Source organism: Passer montanus, unplaced genomic scaffold, assembly GCF_014805655.1.
Source record: "Passer montanus isolate IOZ18808 unplaced genomic scaffold, ASM1480565v1 scaffold58, whole genome shotgun sequence".
Classification (NCBI taxonomy): domain Eukaryota; kingdom Metazoa; phylum Chordata; class Aves; order Passeriformes; family Passeridae; genus Passer; species Passer montanus.
In genome coordinates, this window is record NW_024370816.1 from 4,054,930 (window position 1) to 4,068,385 (window position 13,456).

The 13,456-nt window shown below is 43.6% G+C and overlaps 1 protein-coding gene across 1 annotated transcript in view; it reads left to right on the plus strand.

Annotated features, from left to right (window-relative positions):
- RGL1 (ral guanine nucleotide dissociation stimulator like 1) overlaps positions 1-13,456 on the plus strand; it is a 54,405-nt gene that overhangs the window by 26,767 nt on the left and 14,182 nt on the right. The window contains exons 5-7 of the mRNA XM_039726362.1: positions 8,835-9,019; positions 12,103-12,227; positions 12,916-13,131. Coding sequence (XP_039582296.1) covers positions 8,835-9,019; positions 12,103-12,227; positions 12,916-13,131 — 526 coding nt within the window. The remainder of the gene's footprint in view (positions 1-8,834; positions 9,020-12,102; positions 12,228-12,915; positions 13,132-13,456) is intronic.

Genomic DNA, 13,456 nt, shown 5'->3' on the forward strand with positions numbered 1-13,456 from the left:
GAGATGGAGAGAATAGGGGTGAAAGTAAACTTGATGTTAGCTCTGTCACTTGGGCTTTGGGCAAAATGCATCAGTTTTTAGTTATACCTGCCGGTGAGTGTGCAAGTAAGTAACATTTAGTAGGAGAGTGCTTGTTTTGGTTTGTTTCTTTGTCTGTTTTTAGTGGAAGTATTTTCCTCCTGACATACATACAATTTACCAGCTTTGTCAGTTGCTTCCTGCTGCATCTGTGCTTCCTTCCCTCTTGTCACACAGCTCTGCACAGCCAGGGACAGACAAATGGATAAAGCCTGTGGTCCTGTTCCTGTGGTAGCTCAACTTCTGATGGATTGTCTGACAGATTTTTCATCAATGTAGTTCAGAACAGCTGATTTTGATCCTTTGGCCTTCATAAGATACCTTTTATATGTGAATTTGATATCTTTACTCAAACCCATGTCTATAAAAAGTTCAACAATGAAGTCAGAAAGTTATTTGTCAGGTATAGGTACATGTTTAAACAGATCCCATATGAATATGAATTCACTTTGCTTCCTTAAAAGTTTCCATTGCTTTCAGTTGCTCTGGCTACTTGTCTCTTAGGTATGATTAGTGGTATCTGGAAAGTGTTTGGCTTTGTAGTCCTGTTGTGAAACATGTACTTCTGGTAGTTCAGGTTTTCTCTTGTCTGGGATAATTCCAATATAATTGCATTTGCCCTCTTTTCTCATAGAACAGAAACATGATATAATTGTGCTCTTGGTTTTATATGACTTAGAGAAATAGGAGGAATAAGCAGTAGAGCCTTGTTATTTCTTGCCATTAACTCTGTATTTCTCAGAGGAAAAATATCTCATGGGGAGTCCTGTGGTCTGTGGCCAGAGACCTTCTGCATTCATCAGACTCCTGTCGTGGCAGCTCAGAGGCTTTAAAAAGCCAGTTGGGCCATTAGAAGTTGGATGCAATTTAAAGCATTTCCACTGGTTTGACACAAAAAAATGCTGCAGAAGTTAAGAACAACTGCAGGAGAGTTTATGACTCCTTAAGTACCTCATGGAGCCCGAAGGAAGGAGAGGTAGCAAAAACTGAGGGTATGTGTGGAAGGAACATTGTCCTCTGTGGTGCACTGTAAGCCCACAGGTGATGTGATGTATTTGGAGGAGAATGCCTGATGTATATGATGTATTTTTTAAAAAATTATGTGAATATTCCACACGGTGTTTATGTAACTGCTTCAGTGTTCAGCTCCTAAAGTAGGGCTTGAGCACATTTGTGGCACAGCCTTGTTAGAGGGACTTGTGGGAGCTTTAAGCCTGCCCTCCTGTTCCCAGATCCTGCTGATTCCAGACTGCTGCAGTGATGTGTAGTTGTTACTGACCCGAGATCACTTCAGCTGTGTTCAGAAACATGCCTCCCTAGGACCCCTTTCTGCCAAGGGGATTTTCTCCTCTTCACTTGAACGTCTTTACTGTAGTTTCTTGTGCTGCTGGAGTGGTCAAAAAATTGTTTCTTTTTCAACAGGGATCTGACTAATATGTGGTTTAAACAAAGGTACTGTACTTTTCAAAATACCTTGGATCTTAGAGCTGTGAGTAAAGTCATCAAAACGGTGAAAAATTTTGTAAGCTTCAAACAACCTGCTTTTTTCATTCCCTGTCAGGACCCACCTCAGCTTTTCATGTTCAGTAACTTGCTTTCCACACTTCTCACTACTTTCATTCAGTCAGACAGTTCATGATCACAGGTAACAGAAGAATACATCCAGAAAAGGTCTAAACTTCTGAGTTAGATGGACTTGAGTCTGTGTTTCCAGAAATGTGATGCTGTCTCTCTTGTCTGATAAGAGAGTTGAAAGGAGTAGCTTGTTTGACCCTCTGCCTCCTATAAGTAATTTTTTTGTTCTTCATGTTATCATATCAACAAGATTGCCTTGTTCTGTGTCTCGTGCTGCATGTTTTTGTGTCAAGGGGTGACAGACTTGCCTTCTCATTGTATGTTGTTGTTGTGTTTAGAGTCTTCTGTGTTCTCTGCATGGTTTTTAGCTTAGGACTTCTGTTCACATTCAAAAAAATGTGTAACACACCAAGGTGTGTGACAGTTCAGAATAAAACCATATATACATTAAACACAAATGAATTATCAGCATGATGAATTGCATTAAGATTTAAAGAGGAGTTAATAAAATTTCTATGTCTCACATTCAAAAAAATGTCTAACACACCAAGGTGTGTGACAATTCAGAATAAAACCATATATACATTAAATACAAATGAATTATATCAGCATGATGAATTGCATTAAGATTTAAAGAGGAGTTAATAAAATTTCTATGTTAATTCAGTTTGTTCTTGCCTTTTAAATGAGGTTGTGTAGTTCAAATGTGTTGTTTGGTACATGTCACCTCATGAAAAGCAAATGAAGAAAGAAAGTAAAGCAAAAAGTAGTTCTTTCTCTTACTCATGTTTGATGTGAAGGCTCTTTGCATCTTATCAGGCAGAGTCATGGGAAACCTGAGTGGGATAATCACCTCCTCAAGATGTTCAGCACCTTTATGTACTCTGGGAAGAGGGTCAGCAAGCCAAGCCACTGATGCAGTGTGGGGCCTTCAGTCCTCCCCAGATGGCCAAGTGTACTGCCCAGGAGACAGAAATAGTGCTTTTGGTGGGGGTCAGCAAGCCAAGCAACTGATGCAGTGTGGGCCTTCAGTCCTCCCCAAATGGCCAAGTGTACTGCCCAGGAGACAGAAATAATGCTTTTGGTGATAACCCCATCACCTGATCTCTCTTTGGAGCACACCAGTTCCTCAGTTAATTCTGTTAAAAGGTTGGGTTTTCTGTGCAGGGTGATCTGTGGAACAACTTGTGCCATTTTCCTCCTCTAGCGAAGGACAGTGTTAATTTTGATTTCTGAGATTTTGGTTTCTGGGCAATCAGTCCACTTCTTGCAGATAGCTTCTCCCAAAGCACAGGCTCCATGAATTTAAAGAGGTGATGGGTTAAAAGAGCACATACTGCTTTCCCCAAAGGCTGACACTGAGGACTGGAACTGAGAAAGGAACATAAAGCCTTCCCAATCTAAAATACTGTGGCTGCTTGTACCTGCTGGGATTCAGTGGCTCTGCAGGATCCTGGATGTCTCTGGGTAGTGTGGAGTCCCAAGCCAGGCCATGGCACTGGAATCCCTTGCTGTGACAAGCCTGTGACTCCTGGGGAACTGAGGCAGGTGCTGAGCTGGCTGACACCAGCTTTAAAGATTTGTGTCAGTGCAGTTCCCAGAAAGGATTCATTCCTGTCCAGACACACAAAAAGCTATCCAGGCTGGCAGTCCAGGCTTACCTGTGATGTTTGCATTTGGGGAAGCCTAGTTTAATGTCAACTGAATCTAGTTCCTTGGAGACCTTACTCAAAAATACAGGAGTACAAACCTGGCATTACTTGCAGGAAAGGTTTTTTGAGAGGCAGGCATGTTGCCATATTGGTTTGTGGACTTGGGCCACTTGGACCATGGTTGTTTGTTTGTTTGTTTTCCAGAGGTCTAACATTCATACTGCCATAGCTTTTGAATCCTTGAGTAACAGCAAAAAGTTATTTCAAGCCCCTTCTTGAACTACAAGGCTGTGGTTTCCTTCTGTTACTGGCTTTGGTTTGCTGGTTTGGAGTCCATTGATGGTGCTTTCCCTCAGATGGACGACAGGCCACAGAAATCAATCAAAATACTTCGGGCTTTTTTGCTTGTCTGAATGTCAGCTCACAGTTGCATCTGCTTTATTATCAAAATGTGGAATTTATTTGTTATTAAGACTTGGAATGTGGCACAATTGAAAACCACAGACAAAGCACCTTGAAGCTAAACTGAAACCTTGTTTCTTTCCACAGCATTTGGGAGAAATAGTTCAAATAGAGAAAACTAAGGAATTACCCAGTGACCACATGGCATGTCTTGCATGTTCACCTCTCCTCTCCTTCATTAAAATAGCAAATACCCAAAACCTTCAATGTGGTACCACAGCATTTGGAGTTTTTCACAGTGACAAGCAAACATTCTCCCATGGCTTTTTGTGCATTGAGATCTTCCTGACCAAAACCCCATGTCTTTTGGCTCCTTCTGAACCAAACAGCCCCACTGGAAAACGATGTGCAGAGTTACAGCACTGCAGAAGTAAAATGGCCTGAAACCCCATGTCTTTTGATTCATTCTGAACCAAACAGCTCCACTTGAAAACGATGTGCAGAGTTACAGCACTGCAGAAGTAAAATGGCCTGAAACATTGTACTCCAGGACGACAGACACCCAAAGAATGTGAGACAAATGGAAGAAAATTGACTGGAAGCTTCTGATGCCTGGGGAGTCCATGGTGGGGAGCAGTTAAGATGCATTTGGGAGAGCAATAATCATTCATTCCAGTAAAGCAAATTAAGTTCAAACAACATCAGAAACCAGTGTGGTTACATGAGAAGCAGAGTCAAACACAGGGCAGTGCAAGAGTGGGAGAGTTATGAAAACAAGCAGAACCAAGCAGAAAAGAATAATTAGAAAGAAAAATAATGATTGGCATCTTAATTAAAACAAATAACAGCAAGCAGAGCTCTTCCCTTAGCGGCTTCATGTGCTTCCCAGCAAAAGTCTCCCATATGTTATTGAAAAAGGCTTTTCCAAATCAGACAGAGCTGATCATTTGTTGAAAGTCATCAGGACAGTATTTATAAACAAAGTGGGTGTGAGAAGCCGCCCTTGGGGTAGGTTTTTCTTGTGGTTTACTTGCATTTTACCCCTGATTTAGCAAGCAAAACAGAAAATACTGGTGACTTAATTTAGTCTGTGTGAGCAAGTGTGAGAGTTAATGCCTGGACAGTGGAGGAAAAGGAATAACCATCTGTAATGAGTATTTTTTAAATGGACTTAAGTATGCATTTGGCAAATTATAGCTAGTTTTGTGCACATTCTTACAGACGTTCATAAGAAATTAATCATTTAACCTCTTTTTCAACTGAGGTTCCCCTTATTCTCCTTAAGTGTTGAGATTCTCTTCTCCTTCTTTAGAAATAATTGTGGTAGGAAGAAAACGCCACTTTTGCCTTTTTGGTCAGAAATTGAGGTTTAACAAGTCCAAGTGCCAAGCCCCTGCAGCGCTACAGGCTGGGGACAGGGAGGCTGGACAGTGCCCAGGCAGAAAGGGACCTGGAGTGCTGGTCAACAGCCACCTGAACAGGAGCCAGCAGTGTGCCCTGGTGGCCTGGAAGGCCAATGGACCTGGCCTGGATCAGGAATAGCACAGCCAGCAGGAGCAGGGAATCATCCTTCCCCTGTACTCGGCACTGGGGAGGCCACGCCTCGAGTGCTGTGTCCAGTTCTGGGCCCTCGGTTTGGGGAGGATGTTGAGATGCTCAAACACATCCAGAGGAGGCAACGAGGCCGGAGAGGGGCTGGGAACACAAACCCTGTGAGGAACAACTGAGGGAGCTGGGGGTGTTCAGCTGGAGAAAAGGAGGCTCAGGGGAGACATTATCACTCCCTACAGCTCCCTGAAAGGTGCCTGTAGTCAGGTGGGGTTGGGCTCTTCTCCCAGGTAACCCCTGACAGAACCAGAGGACACAGTCTTAAGCTATGCCAGGGGAAGTTCAGGTTAGGGATTAGGAAAAATTCTTTGGGCTCTGGAATTGTCTGCCCAGGGAGGCGGTGGAGTCACTGTCCCTGGTGGTGTTTAAAAAAGACTGGAGGTGGCACTCAGGGCCATGGTTTAGTTGATGAGGAGATGTCATATGTTGGACTAGATGATTTCAGTGTTAATTGAAACCTAGTTAATTCTGTGATTCTGTGAAACACTTTGTTTAATTCCTATCAGATCCTATCAGGACTGTTAGAGTTGTCTTCCCAGTAGAGACAAGCCTTGGAGAATTCCCATGTGGTGGGAGGGTCTCATTTCCCACCTGCACTGTGCCCTGCTGAGCTGACAGAGCTGTTGGACCTGGAGCTGCCACAGCCCTGTCACCTTCTGTGCAGCTCATGGGCAGAGGGGTGGGTGAGTTCTTGGTCCCAGTTTGTGAACAACAGGCTCACATACACTTCTCCACCTACTTGTGTAGGTTTTGGAGACTGAAACCTTCAGAGATGGGCTCCAATCAGAGCTGGTGTGGAAATTAGAAAGGTTTCTGATAGATGTGAGACTTGAAAGCATTGCTTTGCAGAGCCTGGAGTCTGTAGCCAGAAGCACAGGAGTTAAGCATTGGGAGTTTTTGTATAGGCAGGAAAGGAAGAATTTGTAGCTCATAGTCAACCCATGAAAAATGTAGTCTGTAATGTTCCTTTCCTGTCTGAGCTCTTGGAAGGCCCCTGTTCCTATCTGTCTGTCGAGCATGGAGAGTTTCTTTGCAAGGGCAGCAAATACAAAGCTACTGTAAGATACGGGCAAGTGTCCAGCCCATTTCTGGAAAGCTGCATTATTCCCTGGCACTCCAGTAGAACAGCTGGGCAGCAGGAGATCACTAGGGCACAGTGTACCTCTTCTCTCTTTCCTATTTCCCCTCTTGACTGAAATGATTTTGCTGGCAAATTCAGTGTCTGTAACAGCTGTGAACTCTTCACCCTGCTCTGGGAGACTGTGTCTGTCTTAAACTCTGTTTATTGTTCAGCTTAAGAAAGTGGCCACCAACCAAGCCTCTGGAAACTGAACTTGGTGTAGAGAGTGTGAATAATATTAGCACAAAAACTTGCCCTGGGGAGAGGCTCCTTCTTCCAAATCATGGCTGAACTGGCCCATGGTTGTAGGAACAGAATACCTAGCTGGGTTTGGGACCAGGGGGGTGATGGTTTGTGATGTGGGTGGGGAAAAGGAGCATGGAGCAGGTGGAAAAATGCACATCTGGGCATGGAGTGATGCACAGTGTTCCCTGCCTGGGGTGGGAATGAGAGGGAAATGCTGTGGGCATAGGACAGTGGTGTTTGTGACTGTTGGTGCTCTGTGACAGCACTCTGGGTGTGTGTGGGGCTGGAGAGGACAGCTGAAACTGGGAGTGTGGTGGGAGAGTCTGGGAGCATCACTGGGAGCATCTACCTGTTGTGGTCTTTCCTGGCCTTGGGATGTGGAGCTGGTCTGGCACTGTTGGCTGTGTCACAGCTTGCAATGAATCCTGACATCCAGAACGTGTTTGCATGTTCATTTTAGATTGTAAATACTTTTAGTAGCTCTGAAATTGTAATGCCAGCATTTCTCCTGTCAGCAAGCCTAACCAAAGAATGTTACCAACAGATTTCCAAATACTTTGACTGAAAATTCAAAGTTGCCACATTATCAGAACAAGAAGGGAAAGAAACAACAGACTTAAATGGATGCAAGTTGTATGAAATCTGTCTGGTATTAAAAGTTGAGTTTTGAGGAAAACCTACACAATTCAGATGAGACACAGAGTGGGAGAAACTCTCTTTTCTCTTTCTTATTGGTTTATTTTGGATGCTGCTGAGCAGCTGAGTTACCCAGACTGCTATGGTTTCCCAGCTTGCAGCAGGATTATGCCAGTGTTTGTACACAGCTCCAGTGGAGAGTTTCCTGTGCTGGAAGAGACTTGAGATACAGGAATGGTTTTGGAGACATGGAAAGTTCAGGGCCTTTTTCTCAGGAAGTTTAGGTGTTTATTGTGCCTTTTATTCTGAAATAAGGAGCTTAAAGTTTTAAGAAAAGTGGTTATTTTTTTAGTAATTTTCTATTTTTGCTACACTGAGTTGAAAATGGTCAACAACATTGCAAATTATTTCTGAAAAACCACAGCTTAAATTGCCTTATTTTCTTATAAAATCAAGTTGAAATGATGATAAATCCCTGTAAATGTAGGATCTGAGGGCATTCCCACAAACATACATTGTGCAGTATCTAAGTACCAATCTAATAGATGGGTGTGGATGAACACCTACATAAATCAGGAAAAGCAAACAAACAGATCACTTCCCCCACTTCCCCGCTTCAGGCAGGGTGGAAACCACGCTGAGTCATCAGCTCTGCTTTCCCCTCATCCCCCTCAGTCTGTAGAAGGATTGGCCATGGGTTGGTGTTCTTTTAGCTGCATGTACTAACAAGGTCTGGGATAACTTCCCTGAACAAGATCCAGTGGTCCCACAGCTCCTTGGCATCCTTCCCCTGCTCTGCCAGCATGAGTGGGACTCCCTTTTTGCCTGCTGTCATTTGACAGCCCCTCCTTGGTTTGTGCTGAAGGTGAAGTCAGGACCCTGCTGATACATTTCAGTCACTGGGACCAGCAGGACCATTGCGCTCCTGGGCTCAGCTCCTTGGCACTCCCAGGCTGGCTCTGGCACAGGCTGGCTGCTGCTGCAGCAGGGGTTTTCTCCTCCCACATGAGACAATCCCACTCACTGTGTGTGCCTGTGGGGGTTAGGTTTGGGATTTTCCCCTTTTTCCTGCATGAAAGTCACAGTTTCACGAGCAGGCAGGCTTTGTACCAAGGCTGTAGATAAGGAGGAACATGGTGTGTTGGGATATGCAGCTCCAGTATGGTCCCCAGACTCTGCAGCTGGTGAAAGGCCCCAGAGGAAGCATTTGATTTAGCATTTCCACTGGGAAGGAGCCATGAATACCTTGTTTCCTCTCTGCTCTTTTCCCACAACGTCCCAGGGAGTGGTTATGGAGCAAACATTGAGCTTATCCCAGTGGCCCAAGACGGAATGAAGAAATTCTGTTTTGCTGTTGGTGTGTGTAACGTGTGGTGGTTGTTAAACATGTCTGTGGTACAGCTCAGCACAGATACCTCAGGTGGGCTGGGAATGTCTCGTGTTTGTTGTTCTGGTGGGTTCAGGTACACTCAGTTCCATCTGGGTGCAAACAGTGTGTTCTCTCTGTTTACTTGCAGTGAAATAGCATCAGTCTTACGGGCCTGGCTCGATCAGTGCTCGGAGGATTTCAGGGAGCCCCCTGACTACATGTGTTTGCTGAAGTTGCTGGATTATCTGAAGAACAATATGCCCAATTCTGACATGGAGAGTAGGGTGCAGAACCTCTTGAAGCAGTTTCAGAACCAAGAAGTAGAAGCTGTTGGTGAGTTACCATTCCCTTCTCTCTTTCTGTCCTCGCAGACTGTAAGGTGCCCCAGGGATTTATGTGCAGTACATTTCACCACCTCTCATGCTTATCAATAATATTGTGAGGCTCACCAGTGACCTTTGTCTTGTTTTTTAAAAGGAAACCCAACCTCTGTGTGAGGGATGAAATAGTGTTACAGTGTGAGGTGTCTATGTCTGTTCATCCTGAGGTGGCTTGGGAAATCCAACACTTCTCTAATATTTAGCCAAAGCTTTGAGATTGCTGCAGTAGCCAACTGGTTAATTGTCAGCACACTTCCCATGTCACTGAGTTAAAACACACAGCTGCTCTTCTAGCTGGGCTTCTCACTTAACCTCCCCCCCCACCAAAAAAAACCCCAAACAGACATAAAACAAGAGTTCAGAGCTGTGACAAAATACAGCTTGAGTCACAGGCTTTGTCCTGCAGCTTTTCTTCCTAGTTACCATCTTGTCTAAGGAAGTGCCTGTGATTGTTTTTTCCTATTGGAGTGGCTGGCTGCTGGTATCCAAGGACAGAGGAAAATCTTACGTTACTGGGGGTCACAGGCTGCTGGAACAATAGTGAACTGTAGCCACACAAACCTGACACATCCCCGTATCCTGGTCAGAAAACTTCCTGGGCAGAGCTCACGTAGGGTGTGAATGGGAGCTGGAATCAGCTTCCAGCTTTGACAGAGGGGTGAGAGGGAATAATTCATGCCATAAATTATAAAGGAAATGCCAGAAAAAAACCCACTTTCATTCCATAAAAGTCACGTCTGCCGGATGCTCCAGAAATACCATGTCAATGCATAATACTGTGACATGCCAACATAACTCAGTCATGAGCAGAAAAAGGAGGAATGCCCAGAGCCCAGGCCCTTACTGAGCACAGGTAAGGAACAGAATGGCTCAGATGTTGCTCATGCTGGTGTTTCCTGGGTTGGGTTCCCCCAGGTCAAACAAAGAAAACTCATGAGAACTGTATTTGGGTTCATCTGTTCTTCAGAGTGAACTGAAGCTCCCAGCAGCCCTGCCTTCTGTATTTGTTTCCTCAAGTGACAGCTGAAAACATTCTTTTTTGAGTCATAGGTGAGCCAGTAGGAATGATAACGTTTTGTAAGTTGTGGCAGAATAGAGGCTGCTTATTAGAGTCAGATAAGAGAGGGCAATGAAATTAAGCTGTGGGGTCTGCAAAGAAGAGTTTTAGGATGAGGATTTTTTCAGAGCTTCATCTTTGTACATTTTCTTTCAAAATTTCTGATACATGCTCTGCAATCTTTGTTGATAAAAACTGTCCCAAAGCATTCCTGCTGGGTTCTGACTTTTGAAATTTGGGCTCTAATCCTGCAGCTTGATTTGGGTAATCAAACCTCTGTTCTGTGCTGCCATCAGCCATGGCAGTAGATTAGATTGCAGTACCAGACAGAAAGATAAAAGCTGCTTCTGGCCTCAATTCTTGCAGGTTGAGCAAGCAAAACAAGGAGAGGCAGAGGTTGCAGGGTCAGGAGGGGCACGTGCTTGCTCTCAGTGCAGCCAAGAGGCAGTCAGACTTTGAGAGGGCTGAGTGGATCAGAGGGGTCCTAAGATGGTGAGATACTTGACTTCAAGGGGATTCCAGCTTGTTGGAGAGTAGGGAAAAAACTGCTTACACATCTGTGAAGGAGAAAAAGAGGGGTGAAAAAAGAGAAGGAAAATTTACACTGTGCTTCAGGACCTTGTTTTAAGCATGCTGTGAGGTTTTGGGTAGGGCTGCAGCTCAGTGGCGAGGATTTACAGTTGAATTTCAAGAGCCAAAAGGAAAAGGAGGTTTTGCAAAGCTGAAAGGGGTGAGATTCTTGTAGCAGTCCAGCCCAAGTCCATTTAATTATGCAAATTGTTACAAAACAGCCACTGAAAAGTAGTGCTGGAACAGAGGTCTCCATTTACCCCACTGAGTTCTGCCAATAAATTGTGCAATTCAAATGTACAGATGGAAATCAGCTTGTAGACACAACTTGTTACATCAAAACTGTAGCAATTTACATTGGTGATTATGTTCTGTTAATTACTGGAGGAAGGAACAATGAAGTATTTTGAAAAACAATGATTCTCTATCACATTATCTGCTCTTGCTTTAATGCTCTGCTTTAACTGGGTATGAGGTCTTGCATAACACTCTTTGTTTTTGTAAATGAAATCTCACCAGTAGTAAACTCAGTACTTTGGTTGTTAGTCTTCAACAAGTCCCTATTTTTTCTCCCTCCTTATGGAGTTACTGTTGCCTTACAGTAAAAGGAATTAGGATTTATTTTCAGGGAGTTGCTGTTTCTTCCTCCTCCACCATGGGAAACAAGGGCATATTTCTTGGTGTTTGAATTTTTTGTTCCCAACTTCTGGGAGCTAAAAGGTGACATGGCAGCAGCTGTGGAACCCTTTCCTTTCTGCACTGGCTCAGTCCCTCAGTGAGGACAGTTCTGCTCTCTCACCTCCTCTCTCTGCCCAGTGCAGATTTAGAAGAACCATTCAGCAGGATGTTGTAGGTGCTCACTGTATTCCATTTCCTGGGAAAAATTCCCTGAGAGAAAAGGTGAAGGCTGCTGGATCAACTCTCTGCAGTATAGCCCATGTAGCCACAAAGGGTGCCAGGAAATCTGGTATCTTCTTTTATTTCTGGATTGAAGAGCATTCCTAATGCAGTATTTTGGGGTATAACTGCAGCCTCATGCCTTTGTAGTTTGAATTTTTTTTTTTCAGATTATAAATACTGAAAAATAGATTAACAAAACTGGGCAATGTCAATAAGGAATTTTTGTTGGGGTAGTGGTGATGCTTTTTCTTTCAGAAGAATAGTTAGCAAATGGGTCAGGCCACTTCTCTGCTAAGATTTGTTCTCTCTCTTTTTTTTTATTCCACCTTTTCTTTGCCAGTTTAATCTTCTGGTCATTTTTCTCACTCCAGTGGCACAGTGGGGCCATTACATCAGGCAGGGCCCTTGGGGCATTCTGCTGTAGTACAGTGATGTTGCAAAATAAACACCTGCTTTGATTCATTGTTTGCTGTATAAATTCACTGAGTGTTGTTTTCCATCCTGGCCAGATGGGTTTTGTAGCACTTCCTCCAGTGACCTGGTTGATGGAGAGGACCTGGAGATCAGCAATCCAGAAGAATTCTCCTCTTTTCAAGACCACGTTGTGGCAGAGCAGTTGACATACATGGATGTGGTATGTAGGGTATTGCATAAAATACATATAATATAATTTTATAAAATAAGACTTTTTTTTTTAAGTTACATTGCTTTAAGTGTAGGGTTCCAGAACAGGACTGCTGATGGGACATAGAACACAGTTCTGTGTTTATCCCAGATGTTTCAGTCATTGAGCTTTATTCTTGTGTCATTTTGAAGGGTTTTTTGGTTGGTGTTTTGTTTTTTTGGGGATTTTTTTGGGTTTTTTTTTTTTTGGTTGCTTGTTTGTTTCTTTTGTTTTGTTTGGTTTTTTATGTGTAGCCTCTTTTTCAAACGTTACTGGCACTGAGAAACAGCATGTTTTAACTATAATGCTGCCTGGTTTAAAGATGTCTAGGTACTCTGGACTGTAATGCTCAGATTTTGCCTTTTCTGTATCAATTCCCTTCTAAATATCATTATATTAAAAAATTTATCTTGGTTATGCAGCTGATATAAAGGTGTCCCTTATTTTCCCAGTATTGTTTAGCTGGCAGTTCTTTTGGGGCATCAAGCCTATAAAGAGTATGCCAAAGGATATTTTAAACTAAGAGAGAATCAATACTTACCTTTAAGTACCATATTAGATTTAGATCAAATTTGTCCTCTAAACCTGTATTTCTGCTTGTGAATGAAAGAGATTTAGGAGGAAGCTGCTGGCTTACCACACCTCTGTTTCACTCTAGATGCTCTTCAGAAGAGTTGTGCCCTACCACTGTTTGGGATCCATCTGGTCTCAAAGGGATAAGAAGGAAAACAAGAACCTGGCTCCAACTGTCAGAGCCACCATCACTCAGTTCAATGCAGTCACCAAATGTGTCATCAGCACTATCCTGGGCACCAGGGAGCTCAAAATCCAGCAGAGAGCCAAGATCATTGAGAAGTGGATTCATATTGCACATGTAAAGCATTTATTGTTGAATTTTTTTTGGATGGGTGCCTTGGAGTGAAGGAGTTGGGAGAAGGGGATTGTACACACTGGTCCCAGGCCATCTTAGCTCTAATTCTTTCTGTTTTTAACTGGGTTTTTTTGTGATGCCAAATGAATATTGCCCTTCCTCTCCTCAGTTCTTCCCCACCATGGAAATGGGGTTGATACTTGGCCATGCCAAAGCTTTAGAGAAGTCCAGATATCAGTAGCTCTTCCCTTGTCCACTGCTGGAATCACTCCATCGTGGGAGGCCTCTGGCCTGGGCAGGCAGGACTTCACCAGGGAGTCACCTCCCT